This window comes from Pimephales promelas, chromosome 17 (assembly GCF_988280905.1).
Source record: "Pimephales promelas chromosome 17, fPimPro1.hap1.1, whole genome shotgun sequence".
NCBI lineage: Eukaryota > Metazoa > Chordata > Actinopteri > Cypriniformes > Leuciscidae > Pimephales > Pimephales promelas.
In genome coordinates this window covers 11,773,324-11,798,516 of record NC_142785.1, presented here as the reverse complement: position 1 = coordinate 11,798,516, position 25,193 = coordinate 11,773,324, and the positions used below count along the sequence as shown (strand labels likewise).

At 37.7% G+C, this 25,193-nt stretch overlaps 1 protein-coding gene across 1 annotated transcript in view; it reads right to left on the bottom strand.

The window, feature by feature from the left end:
• raraa (retinoic acid receptor, alpha a) overlaps positions 1–25,193 on the bottom strand; it is a 72,525-nt gene that overhangs the window by 13,189 nt on the left and 34,143 nt on the right. The window contains exons 2-5 of the mRNA XM_039679139.2: positions 13,949–14,097; positions 12,616–12,757; positions 4,861–5,021; positions 2,041–2,217 (exon numbers count right to left, since the gene is read on the bottom strand). Coding sequence (XP_039535073.1) covers positions 2,041–2,217; positions 4,861–5,021; positions 12,616–12,757; positions 13,949–14,097 — 629 coding nt within the window. The remainder of the gene's footprint in view (positions 1–2,040; positions 2,218–4,860; positions 5,022–12,615; positions 12,758–13,948; positions 14,098–25,193) is intronic.

Genomic DNA, 25,193 nt, shown 5'->3' with positions numbered 1-25,193 from the left:
TCCCTAAGTAGGGAACGGAGACGTTACGTCTCCTTGCCACTTCTGCTGTACCGCTGGGTAGACGCGGAGTTCAGTCTTGGCTCCTCAGTGAAGACATACTGCGGTTGCGTTCACTTCCTCCTTTTATACCCACGGGGTGGGGCGGAGTTACACTATGCAAATTCCGCAGCCCCAAGGCATTTTCATGCCATTGGCTCGTTATTAAATACTCGAAGAGGATTGGCTTTCTATGCGAAACCCCCATTCTCCGTCACTCCTGACGTAACGTCTCCGTTCCCTACTCAGGGAACGAGGGTTACATCCGTAACCGAGACGATATATTTCTATCGTCTTTGAAGGTTGAAGTATACTGCTGAATGTACTGAAAAGTATTTATGGTAAACTGAAATATACTACAACGTCTTTCGATTTAGACTTCTGCATGTCATGGATTTAAACATATTTCTATTACACATTTGTAATGAGGAAGTTGAACTTGATCAAAATCTATAAAGAACTTTACCAATATACTTAATTTAGTATATTTGTCAACATATCAAAATAAGTGTACATTTTTAAAGCATAACACAAGATTATTAAAACAATAACGTGTGTGTTTCGTCACAATGATAAGGGTATACTTTAAATTCCGTTATACTCAGAAATTCCTGTAGAGGGCAGTGTAGTGTGGTGACTGGGCGGGAACCGCTGAGAGGGTTTGTTTCCAAGGGGAAATAAAAAACAATAAAGTGGTGCACCTCGAGAGCACATGCAGGTGAAAAGCTTGGAGAAGATTTCTTGCTGGACTTATTTATTTATTTATTTATTGATGTAAACTATAAATTGTAAGAGATCAGTATTATGTTTCAGCATATTTGATGGATTTTGCTAGTTTGCTTGCTACAGTACTGATTGATGCTAAGATTGTGTATGATTTGGTGTGATTTGAGGGAAAGGTGTTCAAGTTTGTTAACATTTATTATTTATTGTCAAGAATTTTGATTTAGTTGATTTATATTGTAGGTAATATGGTGAAGGTAAATGAGATGTTAAATGTTAGTTTAAATAACATCTTTATTATATTAATGTGTGTTTCTTTTGTCTATTTTTATCTTTAAAGATTATCAACCTATTGCTGATCTATTGCTGACTACTGCTTCTGCAAATACCTCTGCAATCCCAGAAAATAAATAGTCAAGTCAATGAGTTGCCTTCTCTTGCGTCCTTCATTGTTTGAACGCCATATCAAGTGTGGGCAGAGCTGAATAAAAAAGTGGGAAACTTGACAGTGTGTTAATAAGCAGTCACGTACAGTAAGCTCACTCTTTTAAGTACATTTCAGTGCCTTTTATTTTGATAATATTATATTATCTGCAAGCATTGTTTGTTACTCTAGTAAAAGTCATTTATTCCATCTTCAACAGTGTAATTAGATTATTGTACTAGATACTCTCAGTTAAGTATTGCATTACTTACTAATTACTTCCCAAACCCAAATTCAACTTCGACCAGTTGAACAATACAAGAATATATATAAAACTGCTATTTTAATTATTTCAAATAAATAATAAAAATGCCTTAATTATTCTTGAACTGACCAAAGTATTTAAAGGGAGAAGCATCAAAATTTAAAGTTTAATGTTCAAATGCATGTTTTTAATGTTAAATCCAATTTTGTTTTATATAGAATTGTTCTATAGCCTAGTACAGTAGTACAATTACATTAGAAGTAACTGTAATTAAATAACAGAAAATTGAATCCCTTACCTACTTTTTTTTCAAGGGAAAATAACTAAATTGCTGTATATAATTACTTAGTTATGCATTACCTTGTCAGCAAGAACAGTGTTTTAAAGATTTGAACATTTACAAATATATTATATTTTAAAGCATACTACAAGTGTGCATTCAATACAACATTACAACAAAGCACACTTCTTTTTCACAAGGGAATGCTTGTGGGCTCCGAACATAAAACCTTCAATGATTCAAATGTGACCCTGTATATTCAGGCTTCAGTGGTGTCACTGCAGGCTTTGTGAGTTTGGGACTCGTTCTCACCAGTATGTCGAGGCAAGCAGCCTTCAGCAGTGTGATCTGGTCTGCGATGGTGAGGGTGGTGAATCCCGGCAGCTGTTTGGCGAACTCCACCGTCTTTATGATGCACTTTGTGGAGAGCTCACTGAACTTATCCCACAGATCCACGTCCAGTGCCACGCGCCGCTCTGAGCTGTTACTCTATACACAGACGGGGACAAAATTCAGGTTGACTAGAATGCTATGGTAAATGTTTAATAGCGGCATCAATAATGGCTGAAAGTCTGGCACGGGAAATCTGGCCATTAGCTTTGGTGAGTTCTGCATGTAAACAAAGGAGCAGAATCAGCACAGAGTTCTGGGAGTTATTGACAAACTCAGACACATATCTGTAGTTACAGGATTGATTCATCAGTCAGTGTCTGCTCATTAGTTAAAAAAAAAAAACAACAACACAAAGTCTAAACAATGAGGTCATATCCTCACCGAAAAAGATTTTATATCGGGTTGTAGTAGTCAAACAGCCACGGTACATGTAATCCAATGATTTTACTAGGTTTATATTTATCATGCTTTTAACTATATCCAATACATTTCTTAGGATATATTGCTTATTTATATTAATCAAAAGAGCCATAATTTCAACTAGAGCTGCAAGATTGATCCTTAAAGAGTAGTTCACTTTAAAAAAAAAACTTTTGCTGATAATTTACTCACCCCCATATCATCCAAGATGTCAACGTCTTACTTTAGTCAGTTGAAAAGAAATTAATGTTTTTGATGAAAACATTCCAGGATTTTCTCCATATAATGGACTTCATTGGGAACCATATGGTTCAAGGTTCAAATGAGAGTTTCGGTGCAGCTTCAAAGGGCTTTAAATGACACCAGACGATGAATAAGGGTCTTATCTAGGAACCTTTCATGACTAGAAAAAAGATTTGTTCATTTTGATGAACGAGTTTGAACAGAAGGAGAGTCACGACCGCTCATCACAGAACAGATCAAGGCGAGCATTTGCGCTTATAAAACTTAAACTTTTTTTATTTATTTTTTAAATGACCGATTGTTTCGCTAGATAAGACACTTATTCATCATCTGGTGTTGTTTAAAGCCCTTTGACGATGCACTGAAACTCTCATTTGGACCTTCAACCGTTTGGTTCCCATTATAGTCCATTATATGGAGAAAATTCTGAAATGTTTTCATCAAAAACCTTAAAGAGCACCTATCATGGATTTTTGAAAATGACTGTTCATATAGTGTGGAATATACTGTAGCTCTAAGGGAATGAAAACATCCTGCAAAGATTTATATCTGAAAGTGCACCGTATATAAAGTTATTGTCTTTCAAAAGTGAGAGTCGATTCTGAGTCTATGAAATTAATTGTTTTTGAAACGAGTCATTAGCTGTTACATCGTGACGTGGAGAGGTCATTGGCCGCTCCCAACAACTGCGCGCGCATACGGAAGTGTAAACTTGAAGTGATGTCTCGAACACATTCAAATACTTCAGCTGAATCGCATCATGTCGAGAAGACGCTGTGTTCTACATTGCAAAGACAGTTCAGCCACTTGTTTCCATTGTCCAGGGACGAGCACGTTAAGAATCAGTGGTCAAAGTTCATATTTGCAATGAGTAATATCTGCAATCCAGTGTATATAGATCAGGTTCGTCCTCCTTTTTTTATATTTTGACATTTTTGATATTCACCAGACATTCATTGAAAAATGGCAATTACCTCCTAAACGACTTAGCCAAATAGACTTCGCTCTATATAATAAGCACTGTCCCTCAAAAGCCCCCGCAATGTGAGTTTCGCGGGGAAAGCTTGCTCTTGACGGAGACGCGAGTAAGGGACCGTGTGGAAAGTGCACTTTTTCTGACACGTTTGTTCAAACAATATATACAATTTTCAACACTTGACAAGCTATAATCCTGGTTATGGGCGTTCCGTTGATGACAGTCTCTGCCTACGGTTTACTAATAACAACTGACTGGGTCATTTGACCTATCGGCGCAGATTCGCATCACTCAAAGTAGGTGTTTTGGAAAATGAATCGTCTAACAAATCATTTGGGAGTCGTTGAGCAAATCAGTAAAAAATAAATGCATATTATAAGACAAATACAGTGTTTTTTATCCTTGCATGCACATTAAAGTGTTTTTGGGTACTCCTAAAACAAAAATAGGAACATTTCAAATGCTATGATAGGGGCTCTTTAATTTATTTTCGACTGAAGAAAGAAAGACATGGACATCTTAGATGACATGGGGTGACTAAATTATCAGCAAAAGATTTTTTTTTAAAGTCAACTACTCCTTTAAGGGCCGGTTCACATATCGCGTCTTTTGCGCGCTCAAGTTCGTTATTTCAAATGTAGGCGCGTGGTATGTGCGCTCATAATGGAAGCGACGCGCTCGTTTTTTCCCCGCGGCGCATCGAGCTAAAAACATCTCAACTTTTCAGAATGCCGCAAGCGCACCATAAGCGCACAATAGGTCACGTGACAAGAACCAACCAGAGCGCAACCGCCCTAGCGTTTTGGAAAAAGAATGCGGCGCGCCCGGCATTTTCTACGCGTTTTTAGGTGCTATATGTGAATCCGGCCTAAAAGATCTCAATTTTGATACAATCTTATTCATAAACGACAATGATTCGCCTGTGTCTAATAGACCTTTGATAAGTAGCTACAATCACAGTGACCATTGAAATCTATGTTGGCACTGCCACTGAGCCAGACATGTATAGGTATGAAACGGCTTCACAGCCACACAGTATCATTATTTCTGTTCCACAGTTCGGGTATAAACACCGATGTTCGGGCCTCACGCACTCTTACCGTGGTGTATTTGCCGAGTTGACACAGCGAGGGGAAGGTCTCTTTGTGGGCTTTCCTGACTCTGTCAATCATCTGCTCTGTGTCTGGGCTCAGTGTGTAGCTCTCTGTGCATTCTTGCTTTTTATCTTCTTTCTTCTTCTTATTCCTGTCATTCCTTACCGCTGCACAAACAGAAAGACAACAAAGATCAGTGCGGACGGCTTTTGCCAAGTGAAAATCCACCAAGCTGTTATAAAATGAATAAAAGTTCTAATTGAGCTGTTGTATTATAGCTAATGTATGCATAGATGTTACAACACAATAGTTGAATTGTGTAGTCAAGCAGCACCCCTAAACAAACCTACTGTTAGACTAATAAACTATAAAAGGGAAACAAAATTGATTCTATTTTTTAATGCAAGATTGTTCATATTGTGCCTGATTCATCCGTGCACATTTTCACCAAAATAAATAATATCAATAAATAAAGTCTGTCCTCCTCCTCTTTCTAGTAATAATAATACTGATATACAGCATGCAATAATATTGTTATACAAAATACAATTGTTTCAGAGTAGATGACATTCAAAGATGTAGATCATAATGTACTAATAAGAATTAGTAACTTAATATCTAAAACCTAAGAATAATAATTGAAAAAGTTAAATAATATAATTGTTAACTAAATACAATATTTTTTCATCAAATTATAATATAATAATAAAGTATTATTATTAAGAAGTTATTAGCAGTTGATAGTATAATTAAATTAATAAAATATCTTAATTATATTAGCATTATTCTTTACAACTTTTTAAAATTAAATCTCTCTTTGTTGTTGTTGTTGTTATTCATATTATTATATAATTATTTATTTAACATTGGTGCCTTTTATATGATTAAAAACATTCAATCCCATTTTATCATGCTTTTTTCATAATTAGATAAGGCTGTCATTTCAAAAAGAAATGACGTGGGCTAAAGAGAACATGCATTTAATGTGCATTATTATTATTATTATTATTAATAAAATATTAGCATTTCATAAAAAAATATGATTTTTTTTCTATTTAACTTTTTAAAGGGTATTATTATTATGATTGTACCATTATTTATTAACCATTAATGGTTAATAAATAATGGTACAATCATAATAATAATACCCTTTAAAAAGTTAAGAAAACTTAAGTAAAAAAAGTAAAAAAAAAAAAACTTAAAAAGTTAAGAAGATCTTCTTAACTTTTTAAGTTGTCACTGTCAGAAAAAAAGGTACGAAAGCTGTCACTGGGACGGTACCTTTTCAAAAAGGTACACTTTTGTCCCTAAAGGGTGCATATTGGTACCATAACTGTACAAATATGTACCATGAAGGTACCAATATGCACCCTTTAGGTACAAAAGTGTACCTTTTGAAAAGGTACCGCCCCAGTGACAGCTTTCGTACCTTTTTTTCTTACAATATTAAAAACATTCAATCCAATTTGAACAAATTCCATCAAGTTTGCTATCACAGTGAGATATGTGGCCGTGTCATTCAAGTAATGAAGTAGGCAGAAGAGAAATGTTCTCAAGAAGACAGATAGGAAAGAAAGAGGGATGAAAGGGCCAAGAAAAAGAGAAAACTTGCATGAATTGCAGAGAAAGGCTGTTTGAGATGCAGTGAGCAGCAGTAATGGAGTGAGATGTGACAGACAGATGTGATGGAAATGTGTTAGAGCCAACACATCATCTGTGAAGACCAACCATGAGGGGAGGAAAGGCGAGAGAAAAAAAGTGTTAAGGAGAAAAAATAGGACAAGAATCAGAAATGCCATCACACCCCCTCAACCAGTACCATCACAAACACTTTCTCTCTCTCTCTGCGGGGTGTGTGTTTGTAGTTTGATGAATAGAGCAGGTGGATGAAGTCGTACATAATGCTGATAGATCACCACAGGTTTCATTAGACCCAGAGCTAATCTAATCTCATTATATGACACACACACACACACACATACACACAGACACTGTAATGTCATGGTATTATTTTCTCTCCAATCTCTGCTAGCGCTTGGACCCTTGCTGCATCCCTCTCACGGGCCTCTGGAGATGCAGAATTGATTCCTAAATAAAAGTGGGCTATCTTAACGTGCCTACATTAGCCCCAATGACAGATTGGCACAGCGATCATAAGCCGCAAAACACAATTTAATGAAGTCATTAAAGAACTATTAGCCTGCCTGCGCCATCACTCACGCACAAGCATTACTGAGAGATCTGCAGAGAGAGAGAGAGAGAGATCAGGAAACAGGTCTTTCTCCAGCAGTAGAGTATTTTGTGTGTGTCTGGAAAGGTGATTTTTAGTCATCGGAATATCTGACTATGTTGTCAGAAATATGCTGATGAACAGAAACATGGCCAGACACGTGATCTAAGCAAGTACACAGCTGCACAGTTCTGTTATATATACTTAACGCTATATACAGTATACTGGCGGTAACAAACCCATGGGGCTAATAGAGTAGGTATGGCTATGTAAGTACTGATGTAAGTAGCTTGAGTTGCATTATGAACTGTGCTTTGACACATTTCAGACTAAAACGATGAAAAATGAAATTGAGTGGCTACGTTCAAAAGTCTTTAGGGCCTGTGCATTGTGATAAAATCGCCACTGGAAAGAATACATGCAAAAAACATGGCTGACTGGGGTGGAAATATCAGTTCTGAGAGCTAATTAATTAGGATTCTTTGCTAAATGATACACTGTAAAAAAAAAACGTGATTTTAATGGTAAAAGATCGTAAGAATGTTAGAGTGAAAAACTGTTTTGGCGAATTAACAGGTTAACAGAAGGTTTCAGTCCTATAACTGTGATAGATCTAACCGTACATTTAATGTAATTTTACAGTAAAATACCATTACGTTGATGGTTTTTGAACAATAACAAGTCATTTTAATTTACTGTGGAAAAATGTAAATTGACATTACCACAATTCGCTTCATGACACTTCACATTTGATGTATTTTTGTTAAAATAACTGTTTCTTCATAGTTTTTTTTTCTAATCAGTTATGCACATTAGGGTTATGTTATATTTAATGTTGTTAAATTGCTTTTTATTGCATTTTTAAAATGTCATGTTTGTTACCATGATGGTGTTTACTGTTTGTTTTAATGACACTGTGCAGATTCTTTATATTGCTATTCACTTTCTAGTGGAATAGCTGCTTGTGATGAGCTTTGATTCATCATGTGACTCTTATCACCACTGTTATTGCTGGTTGTCAGTGTATTACAAGGGTACAAAACAGATTAGTACTTCAATAGGTCGATAAATTAACATTGTATCAGATAATGAAATAAGTTTTTTTTAATGTAAATTTCTGTAAAAAGTCTGTAAAACCTTAAATGTTGCTACTGTATTTTGATACCGCTTCCTTTTACAGTACAGTACTTGCAGTGTACTTACCTAGAAAGTACTGGCTAATATAAGGTAACTACATGGGTTAGGGGTAGGTTTAGGGGTAGGTTCAGGGTTAGTACCTAGTTATTACCCAGTAATTGTAATTACTCCAATAAGTAAATGGGTAACAGGACTGTAAAGCGTTAACCGTATTTTTTATGGTAGATTTATGGCAACCACAGCTGCTGATGTTTTTTTTTTTTTTTTTAAATGAATCCTTTTTTTATTGCCTGTGTTTGAAGGGGTTGTAATCACACATTGCAATGATCCACTTTTCGGGTTTTGCTATTACCTCTGAAGGCCAATATTCATATTTATATGTGAGGTCTCCGGGTCGGGTTCCCTGCGAAATCCTTCGGATGTGACGTGCATGCGCGCTCCCGAGCCTCTCTATCCTACAGCCTATGCGACCCATAGACAGTAAAAGAAATGGACACAGTAACCCTGTTGATTTCAACATGTGACCAACGGCACTTCAGCTGACGACACGGAGTCTGATAACTCCCCAAAACGTCTCACAACACAGACTCCAACACAAACTCCACAAAAATATAAAAAACAAAAGTTTTATCTGCTGAAGCTCGTCAGGCAAAACGAGGCAAAATCTGATCGACTCCGGATCAACATATTAGTAGCTACAACATAATAGTAAACTCTAGTGAAATAGCAAGGTAAAGTATACATGAAACATGACATGAATACAAAAGAATGTTCCAGGATAACAAAAAGTCGGTGCTTTAGAATGTAACTTATTTTATTTACTAGATCTACTGACTAACATCACTCATCCACTACTACCATATTGTTTATAACTTACACATTTCCAGACACCGTTCACTAATGTCACTTCCTACGATCTTACTGATACACTGAAACTGTTCAGTTTATTTCACTAACCGTTTTCATTATCATATTATACATTCACTTATGTTGACATTGCTGATTGTGAAAGATACACGAATAGTTAGAGAAATGGCTTATGCTATATAACATCACATGTCGGCTAAATGCAGTTTATTGTAACATTATGATCATGGTACGAGCACAGAGCATTAGTTCAACGTCAAGCTGATAAAAAAGAAGAAGAATGTTTTAATCAAACAGATCTCATTCCCCATTGACTACCATAGCTATGGTAGTCAATGGGGAATGAGATCTGTTTGATTAAAACATTATTATAAATATCTTCCTTTGTGTTCAGCAGAACAAATAAACACATAGAGGTTTGGAACAACATGAGGGTGAGTAAATACCGACAGAATTTTCATTTTTGGGTGAACTAACCCTTTAAAACGTAATTTTAGTGAAAAATGTAATGAATGAAAATGCAAATTCACTCCCTGACAGTAGGTGGCGCTTACTGATGTGATCCACAAAGCAGAGGTAATAAAGGAAGCAGAGATGTATCAACATAATTATTCTCAAATACCAGTTTAACCTAAATCCAATCCTATTCAGATTTTATTAGAGCTGAAACGTCTTGATGGCGTAACTGATGATTATGATGATACAAATATGGTAAGTTGGATTCAATTAATAGGTATAAACTTTAGGTAATACATTAAAATAGACTATATACACATAGTGGGTTCTTCATTCATTGTCACTATAATTAACAAAGTGTTGTTGTTTAATTTGCTCATATTTAAAGAGTTTGATAATGCTTTGTTAAAAACATTAACTGTAAATAGTTATTTACTACTTTAGATTAGGTTATGGAAACTGGAAAAATTACATTAAGTGCTTAAAACCAGTCTTTATTAGACATTAATTATTAATTCATTATTATAAAGTATTAACAAAATGTTTATTGCTTCGCATTTTCCTGACAAACATTTGTCTTGGTATGAACAGGCCTTAATGCCCACGAATGTCTGTTTCAGGGTGTGGGTGAGTGTGTTGCATGAGGTTCTTGACAGGAATAATTTGAGAGGAGAAAATTAAAGCGCTGGCAGATCGTCCATCACAAAGATGAAATTCAATGAAAGGATAAAAATGTCAATGTTTCCTCCCTCCGCTCCTGCTCTCTCTCCACTCCTCCTTTTTCACAATCTCGACTCCTCCTCAGCAGCAGCAGCAAATGAGTTGTGAGTCTAATGCATTTGGAGCAGAGCGAACCCAGCATGCTGTGCTGAAAATCAATGAGTGTGTGTGTGAGTAAATGTGTTTGTGTTTTATTACAGATGTTTTGTGCGTTCAAATGTATGCAGGAAGTGAAGTGTGAAAGTGCTGCTGTGCGTCATTTTCTAAATGTACTGTGAGTCAAGAGGTGTGAATTCATATGAACCCACTTTAATGAAACAAGTGTGGGTTGTCATTGTGACTGATTTAATGGGTCATCTGCACCCTCACCATGATGCCTGCTGGAGGCCCATGTGCTGGATCTGTCAGACTGGCCCATGACATTAACCTCGACATGCACATGATCTCTGAAAGAATTACATCAAAACCTGTCAAGAACAAATATCGGTCACTAACTCATGAAGTGCATGAAATCTGTTTTAGGATCTTTAAGATGTTTTGCATGACTGTAATGTCTCATTACTGTAATGCACAAAAACTAAAATAATAAAAATTGCCGCAATGTCTATTTGTGTACTATTGTTTTTGATATTTTTTTCTCATTATATAATAGTATATATTATACCTCTCTTTTGCTCAAATGGGCCTCAAATCAGAAAATGTTCTCACCTTTTAAAACACTAGTATTTGTAACCGGTGTCATGTTACTCTGTATGGCCAGTGCACCCCTGTTCTATTCATTTTTATTAACCAATGTTGCCTTTCCATTTCCTTAATTTTTTTTTTCATTTCAACTCTTCAAAAAAAAAAAAAAAATGAAAGCCACACTGCAGAACTTTTTGGCCACTAGATGGTGCTCGACATGTAATTTTCACGTCCAGCGTCCCTAGAAGCACTGTCGCAAATTAAAGTCAACAAACAGTCAACCGGTCAGCCTCCCATGTCTTTAGATTGTGTGTGCTTGTGCTTTTACTGTCTATGGTGCTTGCAGTGTATGAGGCGGGCCGGGCAACCTTGCCGCGCTTGATTCCCTTATAGCAGTCGGCTGAGAGAGCAAGCGGGGTGATCCCCGTTGGGATTATCATGTCTGTGAGTGAATGTGGGCATGTGGACACATTCACTACACTGAAAACACCGTCGGCCAGAGCTGACGGTAACGTTATGTGTTTTGGTTTATTTTTACAGAAACCGTGGGACATGTGGTGTGTATAGTGTTTGTGGGTACTACTGAGTCGTGGGGACGTTCACTACATTTAATGTAACATTAACGTTATATTTGACATGAGCCGATTTTATTAGTGCGGGCTGTGTTTGTAGAAATGAACACTGGGCTGTGGGCATTTTATTACACTCATAACACCATCGGCTGTGGCCGGAATACCAGAAAATACTACACTGCTTATATGAATTTATCTGGGTTACCTTAGAAACGGCATTTTTGTGCAGGCAAGCGTCCGCATCGGTCGAGCACTCTTTCTCCTCCGTTAGCTCACGCCAGCGAGCGAAGCGAAAGCTGGACCAATGTGTTAATCCTAGTCCTGGCTTTTAATTTGTCACTCTCCCCTTTTCTTTTTTAGTTTCCTCTGATAAAACCGTTGCCTTCTTCCTTGTAGCTGTTGTTCGGCATGACGAAAACATACAGACGGCAATCAAACGCGAGTTGAGCACTAACGTTAGATTCTGAGGAAGTTGTGGGTGGTGGGGGAAGTGACGTATGCCGTAAAGCGGTCGAATTTTGTAGTTCTTTTTGTGCTCGGGTTCCTACCCGAAACCCGAAGTTGGAAAGTGCAAGTAAAAGCGATACAGACACCTTCAGGAGACGGCAGACGCGTCATTCAACCTATTGCAAGTCGATCTACCATCTCAATGGGTTTTGGTATTATATTATAAAGGTTGAAGAGTTCCACGGTGTGGCTTTAAGGAAAATTGAATTAAATGTAATTCTTTATTTTGCTTTTAGGGTTAAATGAGAGCCAGACATGTCACCTGGATATACACACACCCAATGATCAGATCTGACATGGTATTGGATTGTTCATAAAACCACACAATTTGTGTCTCTTTCTGACTCACGTCCACTTGATGGTGAGAGTGTGTTGGATCTGTCCGGATGATTTCTGAACAAACACACTGACACATTCACAACTTTTGCTGCAGACCTGTGAGAGTGTGTGTATTTTCACACCTCTCTCAATTAACTTCTCAATACTGACAGTGCCTAGCAGAGATGTGTGCTCGTATAGCCAGAGGGAGGCATGCTTATGATTATGTGTGTGTGTGTGTTTTGGCAAGATTTGTGATGTATTACTCACATTCTTTGGACATCCCCACTTCCAGGCACTTCTGCAGCCGGCAGTATTGACAGCGGTTGCGGGTGACTTTGTTGATGATGCAGTTCTTCTCTCTGTGGCACGTGTAGACCATGTTCTTCTGAATACTTCGCCTGAAGAAACCCTAAACACAGACAACACAATTAGGTGAGAGACAGACGTCAAGGGATGCAAGAAAACCCCAGTCATGTGACAAAACAAATAGATTTTTACTTCCACATGGTGCTTCCAAGTACAAATCCCAGAGACAATAAAGTAAAGTATTGTTGATGCGTGTAAGGACATTGAATGTGGTTGCTAAAGTGTTTTGAGTGGTGATTGATTGGTTTTTAGGATGTTGCTAAAATCAAAAGGTCAAAAAAGCCAACCCTTATGTCTCTAAACTCCTTCAGTTGATTGGAATTGTTGCCCTATCTATCCAATTTTAGGCCAATTCTACAGATATGAAGATATTTTAATGACTTATGAGAGATTTCTGTAGCTCTGTTAGAAGTCCATTCCAACAAAACGTTTAAGTGTCAAAAAGTTCATAAAGAGATTGTACAGGTAATCCATATACTTCAAACGGTCTAGTCTCCTGAAAAAAAACCACGATCGCTTTATGTTCACAGGCTTTTATTCACATATAAACGCATTGATCAACACAACAAACACAGTAAACGGAAGCTCAAACATGCTTGCTTTGGTAAACTAACTCAAAGTATCCTTCAGTTTTGAGGCTTAGCGTAAGACACAACCGAACACACAGGCCTGCATAGTAGGATGGTGTGCAGGAACAAAGGTGCTCGACATGCACAGCATACCAGAAACTTTCATCCTTGTTCAGTGTCTGAACTATTTCTATTTTTTTCCTGTCACTTGAAACTTGCAGTAGCTATCTAGTAGCCTATCTTTACCACATAAAAAGTGTCTTGTGTTATGAGTGTGAGTGTCTTGCAAAGAAGTAGTTAGCCATAAATCAAGTCACTAACAAGAGGGGGTGGGGGGTTATCAGAAAATGATTCATTTACATTTATATTTATTTATTTAGCTGACGCTTTTATCCAAAGTGACTTACAATTGCTATGTATGTCATAGGTCGCACGCCTCTGGAGCAACTAGGGGTTAAGTGTCTTGCTCAGGGACACATTGGTGTCTCACAGTGGATTCGAACCCGGGTCTCTCACACCAAAGGCATGTGTCTTATCCACTCGCCATCACCACCAGCCTATGATTCAGCAGTTTTATTTAGAAAACTAAGCTAAATAATTACTTGCTACCTTTGGAGCAACAGCACATGTTGTGTGAGTAAATGAGAGTTGGTCGAGTCTCTCACCTTGCAGCCCTCACAGGCACTGACGCCATAGTGATATCCTGAAGATTTGTCCTGACACACAAAGCAGGGCTTATAGACGCGAGGAGGAGGGGGCGGAGAGGGTGGGCTTGGGACGATCTCCTCTGAACTCGTACTCTGGGTCTCGATTGCTGTGAAAGAGAGAGAGCTTATGGGTCAATGACTTGACATTGATATATTCATACAGACTGTGACGTTAATACAATTTTTCTATGATGAACATCATGTTCATTTCTGAATAAAAATTTATTTAAATAATTTTTGTCAAGCGTAGAATCAATATAATAAAACTTGGCTCTATAGATTTTCAAAACCATATATAACCAGAAACTCAATTCAAAGCATGCTGAATAAAGAAAATTGTCTTATTTATCTAGGAAGAATCCCTAACACTGAACCACATCGCTGCAGTGTGTGATTGGGAACATTACAAGCAAGATCAAAGACACAGATGTCCTGAACAGACTCCTCTAGAAGAACTGCGCTTCTGTCAGATGATCTGAGCGCACTGATGACAGAACGCATTCGTGCTGAAGATAATTAGCCAGCCATAACACATCAATACAAGAGATAAACACTGTTAAACATTGTTCAAACCACTGATGGGATTGGGAGGGTGAACAGATTCTAGATGTGTTTCCTGCGGTGTCAGCAGTTTCAACCACAACCTTATTTTGCATTTTTAGTAGTAATACTAAAACTAATGATAATAATAATTATTATATTAATTAGTTTCTAATTGTTATTTTGTCTAACAACAATTACTTGTATATTAGAGCAACAATAATAATATTAATAATGATTATTTTTTTTTTAAATATGAAATATTTCAAAAATAAAATAGTAAGTATATTATATTAACAATTAATACATTATTATCAATTTATTAATTCTATTTATCTAACATTATTATTATTTATAATAACAATTATTGTTGTTATTAATAATATATTATTTTCGTTTTAGATTATTATACTATTATTATTATATGTAATTAATCTACATTTTTCTTATTATTATTACTATAAACAATTAAAATTATTGTATAACATAATTGTGGGGGGGGGGGATGTGTCAGGAAGGAAGATTTACAGGGCTGCTTCACAAATCGCATAATTATACAACACTAGAAATATGTATTTTCACAATTGATGGTTATGTACTTACTTTTGTTAAGACAGTATGCCAGTATACTGTATACTGCAACAAACTATAACATCATAAAGATGTGTCTTTTTATACCATCATTCATTATGTAAAAAATGGTCCCAATCTCCTTTGTGCAAGGTGTTGTTGGCAGTGTCAGCCAAAAAAAAAAAAAAATTAATTGAAATCTTGCATACTATTTACTATAGGTGATATGCGAATAAGGTTCTGGCCACCTGGACAAAAGACATGCCTTACACAATTACACATTAATGATATTATAGTGTTCTCAACAGGATACATTGTGTGTATTTCTGTTTATAGAAAAGGTGGAGAGGGTATCTGAGGAGAAAGTATGTGGTTGCGTCTCTGGTTGGTTTAGCTGCAATTTCCTTCCCGTGTGTGTGTGTGTCCCAGTTGTAGCAGAGGGCAACTCAACTTGTGAGCGGAAGTTAAATTTAGAACTCTTATTTACACACCACTGCTGTCGGCCCCGCCGGGCACATCACACACAAAGAATGACTGCAGATGCATAACTGCAACAGCATCCCATACACATACAAACACCAGCACACACACTCTCTGTCAGAGCGCATGTTCCCGCCTGTCTCTCTGTGGGCAGGAAATATTCAGAGATACGTCCTGGAACAGACTGACGGAATGAAAGGCTGACTCAGCCGTGGACACACAGAGAATAAGAACGAGAGCAGGAAGGAATTGGAGAGAATGGAGGAGAAAATCAGACAACTGGAGTTCAAACATGTGGCTCTGACAGCCAAGATAAGCACATACACAGAGCCACATCGTTGGGCAAAACATCCGAGATGAATGAAGAGCTAAAGGCATTCGGTTTGTTTTCAGTGGACAAATTGAGGTTTTTAAACACCTATGCATGAAGAGAGAAGAGTCCACTCAAAAAAAAGCTTAACCAAAAGTCTATAAATGCCTCATGACCAAACTCTTGTGCTTGTATTTGGCATAAAATGGAAGGTGTGAAAGTCTTTTCTTTCCTTTTCTAATGTATATCCAGATGAAACTGCTTTTTGAACAAGAAAAAAATATAGGGCGGTAATCGATTGGATCATTAGATGGTTGAGGTTTGTTGTTTCTGTGATCTAATGTGATTGACAGGTTGACCCGTCCTTGTGGCAATGACATCATCAGTGAATTAATGTTGTTGCAAGAGGGAGGGGAAGTTATATTGATTAAACTAGACGAGGGCACATGAATAAAAAATGAAAGAAAATGATGTGCATGGATAAATCATTTATAATAAATGCTGCAATATTCCATAAAAAACAAGAATTGTCAATTTTAAATTCATGGTGACTTTAATTTGAAAGACATGAGCATTAATCCTTTCTTTAAAGTGCAGACACATTAACGAAATTTCAGTGAAATTTTCTGGAAAAAAGGTGCAGCACCATTGTCAACCAAGGAGCTTTCTGTTAGGCTGTGTGGCAAATTCACGTGACCAACTCAATCATGTTACCTAAGCGAAATCTGCTAAGATTCTGCGAATATTTTTTCGCCCTCACGCAAACCCCCCGTGCAGATTATTACTGATATGACTGGATTTTGAAATTTCACTAAGCAATGGTCACTGTGACCACACATTTAAGGCCCATACACACCGGGACGAATATCAGCGCGCGTTATTCGTCAGCGTTTTTCAACACGTTTTTTGTGTTCACACCAGTGATGCGTGGGTTGATCCGAAATGAGCGGGTGCCTGCGGTTCCCCGCAGTTACGGGTCATCCAAAAATGTTTTTAATGATATTCGGGTCGCGGTCGGTCGGGTCGTTTGAAAAAAGATGCCAATTAAACATTTGTATTAATATAGTACTAGACACAATTTTTGATGAAATATACATCCCTACACATTATTGGCTGAATAACTGGCACGAAGATAACACACGAGCTCAGTCTAAACAGTTCTCGGAGTCGGTTCTATACTGGTGATTCGAGAACTGTTGTCTCTGTGCGTTCGGTATACGCAGTATCTATGCGCAGTATCAGCTGCTCGTGCTCATCTCTCAACAGTGGCACCAACATGTCTCGGTTCAGTGAACTGTTGGAGTTACTGGAGTAAAATATAATTCAGGATATTGATTTATTTCGATTCGGAGGGACTGTCGGGCATGTCTGAAAGTGAGTAACTTTAGTAACTTGTGGATCAGCACTGACACAAGACGCGAACTGTTTCGAACGATTCAGTTCGATTTAGTGTACTGGTTCGACCGGTTCACTAAAAAGAACCGGTTCAAAAGAACGATTCGTTCACGAACCGGCCATGTCTATGATCAATACAGTCTGCAGAGAGATGGAGGCGGCAAGAGAAAAGGTGAAGACTGGGGAGTGGAAGCTCCGCAAATACACAAATAGAAAGAGTAAAAATGTGGGAGACATTTGCTGAAATAATGAAAGATGATGACCAAAGTGCTGGCTTTGCCTTTGTTATGTGTAGGCCTGCGTCTTCTTACGATGCTGTGTTGTTACACGTCTATGGCCCAATAACGCTCCGATGAGCATTTACTACTTTTAAAAAATGCGGTCAGGAAGCGGGTCGGGTACAATATTTTTTTTACTTTTTTTTTTTTGCGGTCCGAGTTGCGGGCAGGTAGTTGAAAACGTCGGTCGGTTGCGGGTTGTTGACATTGACATTGACCCGCGCATCACTGGTTCACACCCAAGCGTTTTTCGCTGACGATGAGCTGAGTGAACATGCAAATTCATTCCCTGACATTAGATGGCGCTTAATGTAAAAATGTAAAAACAGGACATGTGTAACGCAAAGTTGAGATGTTGCCCAGAGATAATAGCACTAGTTGTCGGATGAACAGATGCACGAGAGACGAAAGGCGTTTTTTAAAAATGACGCTTTTACGCGTGGCGTTTTTCGCGTCGGTGTGAACACTCACATTGGCGCCCATTGTTTAGTCACGAGGCGTTAAACGTCGTCCCGGTGTGAATAGGCCTTTAGGATGGGATTAGTGGATGGACCAAAATAATGATAATAAACTAAATGATTACATTTTCTGAAGAAATTGAAAAACTTGCATCCCCTAAGTAGGGATGCATTCAGCTCCCATACAACCCTTTTTTACCCGATCAGGTATCGATCAGACCGATCAAAATCCAGTATAGCCCCACAAAAGGCCTAAAAACATTATAAATCACCTTTTTTTGTTTTTGTGAACTACATTCCAAGTCTTCTGAAGCCATTCAATAGCTTAATGTGACGTAAAGATTAATACATAGGTTGTTAAATCAAAGTTGTTAAAAGCTGTCTGTCATTTTCCATCCACCATTCAAACAGCGCCTTATTATGACATGCTGACGCACAGTTATGGCTCTTTCAGACTGCACGATTTTCAAAGTAGTCAGGTCGCTGCTCTTTTCACACTGCATGACTATCTTGGCCAGCATTCAGTCGCTGCTGTGTTCACACTGGACGATGGATCGGCGACAGAAGGTTTCACACTGCATGACTTTAGAAAAATCGCCGACAGACTCTGTCTAGCACGCTGCACGCAAACTACATTTCACAACAAACACGCGTGAGATATGAAAAGGAAACAACGCGCGACACCACACGTGCAAGACCGGAGTTCTCACGTGAGACTTTTTTTTTTCGACCCGGTTGTGGTACAGCTGGTGAAACAGACATGAGTGCTCCTGTCAAATTTCTACTAATTTTTCTTCCATTTATTGTGTCCAAATAGACAGAGAAGAAGCTTTTTTTGTTGAAACAATGCCATATCATGTTGATATGTGATCTATAACTCCTCCCCAAACTCCCTGCTGCTCTGTATCTTGCTCTCTCACTGGCTGCCGGTGATCGCCGATGTAGTTTTCAGTCAAAACACTTTTCACACAGCAGGATTTTGAATCGCCGACAGGTCCAGATATTTAGCATGCCAAATATCTCACGGGCGTCGGCGACTCGTCGGTGATTCTCTCAGTTCGCGTCTTTGTTCATTCACACTGCGTGATTGTCACTCGCGTGAACGAGCGCCGATTTGCCTGTGATTTCGGGCATTTGTCGGCGATTTCTCAAAACCTGTCGGCGAGCCAAAATCGTGGCTAAAATCATGCAGTCTGAACTCGGCATTAAACGCTCTTCTGTCACGACACACACAGGAGAGAGACAGCAGATCCAATTGCAGTAAGATGTTCTTTTAATAGGGTAATCCATAAATCATAATCCAGTCCAGGCATGGGTCAAAATCCTATAAGGCAATTCATATACAAAACAAGAACAGAAAAATACTAGAACCAACCTAGAAATCACAACAGAAGTGTGGGACAAATTACAACAACTCCGTACACATACTAACACAGACAGGGAATATATACACATATCTAACAAGACTAACACAGAACAGCTGGGAACAATGATTACGGGGAACAGCTGAGTGCAATGAACTGATGAGTGACAGTGACAGACAGAATGCTGGGAAATGCAGTTCCAGAAGTACATGACACCGAGGGGATGGAGGACATCTAGTGGACAAACAAGGGAACACAACCAGACACTGTGACATCTTCAAGATCATTCAATATTCCCATTATTATCCTTGATTTATAGATACAGGTCTGTGGTTTTGCATAAGAGGACTTTATCTTGCTGGAGTTTATTCCTGTTTCTAAATCATGTGACTTGCAACCGGACATCTGTTAAATCATAAAACTGGTGTAGAGAGAACTATGAATTGTTTAAAATTGTTAAAAGAAAAAGCTCAGTAAACAAGCCTGGTAATACCAGACTCTGCTACTTCACTTTGCTTCATAGACAGAGTCTGGAATGGCATAATAGAGAAGTGTTTTCTCTCTCACTAGGGGGGCACTTGTCTGAAGTTTAAAATCATTGGTTACCCGTAAGCCTATCAGATAAGTTTATTTATGACGTATGTTATGTGCCGACACAGGCACATCGAACCACAGACATCATGCATCAAACTCAAATCTATGATCGAACTTAGACCTGCTGTAAACACTTGATGATGCGAGCGAAATACCGGAGTGAACATGGCTGTAAATGACTTTTGCATATTATGCGAAGTTAATCTACGCATCCACGGTACAATCATGGCCTCTAAACTTATTTTTGCCAGAGTGAAACAAGAAAATATTTGTAGCCAACTCTCAAGTTTAGGATTAGATCTTTTAAACACAGCTCTTTGTTCCTCTAGCCTGGTAATACCAGACTCTGCTACTTCACTTCGCTTCTTAGACAGACGTAACTAATGGTAACAACTGATAAATTAAACCAGTTGGGAGTAGAGCCACAACATCACCTCCATTTTAAAGGTTTATCAAACACTCCTCTTGTTCTGGCTTCAGTTTGAAAAACCCCAGAATGTTCTCCATAACAGAGTAAATAGCATCTCGTTTCCCATTCGATTTCTCTAACCTACAATGTAAAACTTGGCGCTTCGCGTCCACGTCACGGCTCTCAGCCCACCCTCTGTTCGTTGATTGGCCGGCCATCGAAGGCAGCTGGAAAACTGAAAGATTGGCTGCTATCTCAGACAGACTACAAGAGCGAAATGAAATTAGCATAAGTAGGAAGTCTGACGTAGTCAAGCTACCAGTAAACTGTTGCATAGATATAACACGCTACACATCAATATCTCTTCCCCATGCTCTTGCTGCTAAATTATCCAAAAAAGACAATATTCACAACAAAACTAAAAAAGAAAAAAATAGAAGTTCGTTAGACAGTTCTTAAGTGCAATTTTTTTAAATATTCTTAGGAATACTTTCATTAAAATATTTTCTTCAACATACCTTCTGATGTTCATTCATGTCTATTTCATGCTATAACTAGAATTAAAGTGAAAGATGCAAGGACGAAGAGTGAATCCAATAGCAAGCACTTTTAATAATAATAATAATAATAATTCAAAAGATAATCCAGTGAACAGGAACAAAGAGACCTGTAACAGCAAACATTACAACATCAAGAACTCACAAAGACTGAACTAGACACAGGGCCAAAGAGTATAGAAGGACAAGAGGCGAAACTCTGATGCTTTTTTGGTAACAGCCACTAGATGGCGCTTCGGTAGCACGGCCGCCATATCGGGGTGAAAATTCCAACTGGAGTTACTGGACAACAGCACAGATAACAGTTTTTTGAGGTAGTTTTTTTTTTTCTTGCAATAGTGAGTATTTCCATTGTATGCAACTTTACACTTTTACTACTATTATTAGTTACCAACTCCACTAGGCCTGAAATATATTTTGGACGTTTTAATCCCCTGGATCATACTACAAACATGATGATCATTGATGCACTGTGTTCGTTATCCTATAAATAATTGCCACTTTGGACATTGGCTGTGTTTTTTTGTTTGTTTACATGGTCTTGCTTTAACGGTCATTAATATAAGATAGGCTAGTACTGCAAAAAAAAAAAAAACTGTTTACTGTAAAGCGATTCTATTGCTATTATAGGCTATATTTATTGTCAAACATTTACATTTTATTACAACATTTATTTGCTGAATTAATTTATTTCATTGATAACTTATTTTTGTAAGTAACGTTATGTGTACCTCCCGGGAAACGGTCTAATGATATTATAACTTCATGAACTGATATCACTTTATTCTTGCCTATCACACTTAATGTGGAGAATAATATAATGAATTAAATCCTTGAACTTCCCTGTCTCAAGTAATGTGGGGGTAAAAGCCCGGTTAAGTAGCAACTTCTTTTTAACTGCTATAAAGTTAACTGTTGTGAGTTAAATAATCACCTAGCCAAATTATTTCAACCTAAAAATGATCTCTGCACTGGACTAAATATATGTATATTATATGACTGCCGAGTCGCTTTCACCCCAAAATGGCGGAAGCGTAGGGCTGCTGCTGGGCGCTGGTCTTGCAATGGAACGTTCTATTGGCTTTCACTTCTTGTTAATATACGTTCTTTGACAGGGCTTAAATACACAGGAAAACAAGATAAGGGGGCGTGGCTAATAAGAAACACCTGGGAACAATGAGACACATGGCAAACAGGAAATCACATGACAGACAAGAACAAGGAACAAGACACAAAACCCAAACCGTGACAAAAGTGAATACAGGATCACTTGAACTGAAGTGGTTACAGCAATGTCACACCACATTAAAGACTGTTAACATCATTGTTCGATAGTGTTATGAAATTGACTTTTTTTTTTTCTTAAGAAGAACATGACAGGTTTGGGTGTTATCTGATTGTATGACGGGTTCATGCTAAAGACTCCCTGATCAACGATTGGTCTGCCAGGAGATTATCGTAATACTATTAATAAGCGAACACACTATTTTCATTCCGACTGGCTTGAGTGCTGACAGGAGTTCAGCACTTTTTATGCTCTGTGTATTTTATATAGATAGTTTTTGTGCAATGCAGCAGAAAATTATGTTATATAAACATATATATATAAACTATAGTTGCTAATGAACTTTGTATTTAGTAAATGGACTTATATAACACTTACACATGGCTACGAAAGCGTTTTTACATTTTGCCTCACATTCACTCACCAACGGTGGTGACAGCCAAGCAAGCGGCCATCCAGCTTGTCAGGAGCAGCTGGGGTTGGGTGTCTTACTCATGGAGTTCACGACACTTGGTCAGGTGGAACCAGGGATTGAAACACCAACCTTCTGGTTTGTAAACAATGTACATGAGCCACTGCCGTCCAATCTATTACATGTTCAGTACTGACAAACTGCTGTCATGTTCAGTTGCAAATGTTTTCCAATTATTACAAAAAGCCTATTATTACAGATGGGTTTTTTTTTTCTGTTTTTCAGTTAAACTGTGGCTAATGACCAATAACATAAGACAGTGTTTTCACTTTTCAGAGTGTCAAACATATTTTAGAAAACGATAATGATGAAGTTAATTCTGAACAATGTGTAAAAATGGGTAACACTTTATTTTGATGGTCACTTTTGAACATTCTGTTGACTATAAGTAACTTTGCAACTACATGTCAACTAACTCTCATTAGAGTATTAGTAGACTGTCTGCTTAATATCTGCCTCTTTATTGTGATGCTCCTCCAACAAACATTCTACTGACTATAATAAAGTCAAATTCGGTCTGACACTTAATAGTAGTAGCACAATTAAATATTTATGGGGATCAAACATAAAGTCTTGCTCCCCAAATTCACCAATTTTTAAATTTTAATTAAAAAAAACCCCACAGGTATAGCTACAGGGTGTCTGCGGGGTTTTAAAAAGTATTAAAAAGTGATAAATCAGAATTGTCAAATTTAAGGCCATTAAGTGTTAAATGTAGTCTGAGAGCTATTATTTTTTTTAATAATTAGGTATTATTTTTTTCAGACTATCAGGTGTCCAATTTTGTGTTTGCGTTAGTCCGTATAAATATGGGCTTTAGCTATGGGCACAATCAAAGATCTTTCATCTCTGTCTATGTTTGATGCTGACGTCATATTCAGTGGCTGGACGATATGACGATATATAGAGGCTATATAACCCTGATATAAGTGATCACCCGGATTTAGACCTATATTGTATTTATATAAAGCGTTCACAGGCAAATTTGCTTTAGCCTATGCAGATCTATTGCTTTTGTTTCCCTTTTATTGAAATAAGGCAAACATAAATGTTAGGCAACACGATTGCTGGCTGCATGTCAATATCCATGGATAAGTTGTTAGTCCAACTATATTGAGTCCAACATTTAGTTTAAATTGATCAAATTGTTAGTTTTAGTCGCATTTTCGTTTAATAGTTTCCCCTATTAAATCCAGTCACACAGCAGATCTTTTGCCACTCAGTCAGGTTGAGGGGGGTTGTACCGGCGGGAAAGTGATGTCAATGCATTCCCTCTATGTGTGTAAAAAACATCAATGTCAACTGGATGGGAGCTAATGCACTTCGGTCACAAATGCAATCCACTAAACATAAAATGGAATGCGTGCTCTAAATCTATTCATTTTTGAATGTTATAATTGTCAAAATCTGTGTAATAGAAAGGTCGCTGGTTAACACTTGCAATTCAGTGTCGTGATGGTTAAAAAAAAATTCTGAAGGTAGTAAAAAAAGTATTAAAAAGTAGTGAATTTAACTTAAGGATTACTGTATATACCCTGAGCTAGAATACATAGGACATGGTTTTGGTGTCCCCCTTTGTGTTGTGTTGTATACCCCAATTTGATTCCACTGCATGTGGACACAACAAAGAGGACACCCACTACATCAGAGACAGGCAGAGAAAGACGAATGAGGTGAGACAGGCATAAACTGAATGAGAGAACTGTGTCTGTGTGTGTGTGTGTGTTGTAGTGTTTATAACCCTTTTTAGGTTTGTTTAAAGGTGCTGTGTGCGATTTTTAGCGGCCTCTAGCGGTGATGTTTCAAAATGCAACAAGATCGTGCTCGTGTGCGTGCTAGATCTCAAGAGCGAGCAGTCACTACCGTCCACACGGAGACTTTCAACGTGACGGCGAAATAATCACACAACATGCTGGAAACTAATGTAAACTCCCACTGCAGGTACAATAATAGCCTACTTTTATCAGCTTGACGTTGAAATAATGCTCTGTGCTCATACCATGATAATGTTACAATAAACTGCATTTAGCCGACATGTGATGTTATAAGCCATTTCACTAACTATTTTCGTGTATCTTTCACAATCAGCAATGTCAACATAGGTGAATGTTTAATATGATAATGAAAACGGTTAGTGAACTAAACTGAACAGTTTCAGTGTATCAGTAAGATCGTAGGAAGTAACATTACTGTACTGAACGTGTCTGGAAATGTGTATTATAAACAATATGATAGTAGTGGGATGAGTGACGTTAGTCAGTAAGTTAGATCTAGTAAATAAAATAAGTTACATTCTAAAGCACCGACTTTTTGTTATCCTGGAACATTCTTTTGCATGCATGTCATGTTTCATGTAGTTTACCTTGCTATTTCACTTTAGTTTACTATGTTGAGCCGCGTTTTCATCCGGAGTCGATCAGATTCACGTTTTGCCTGACGAGCTTGGGCAGATAAAACTTTTTTTGTTTTTTATATTTATGTGGAGTTTGTG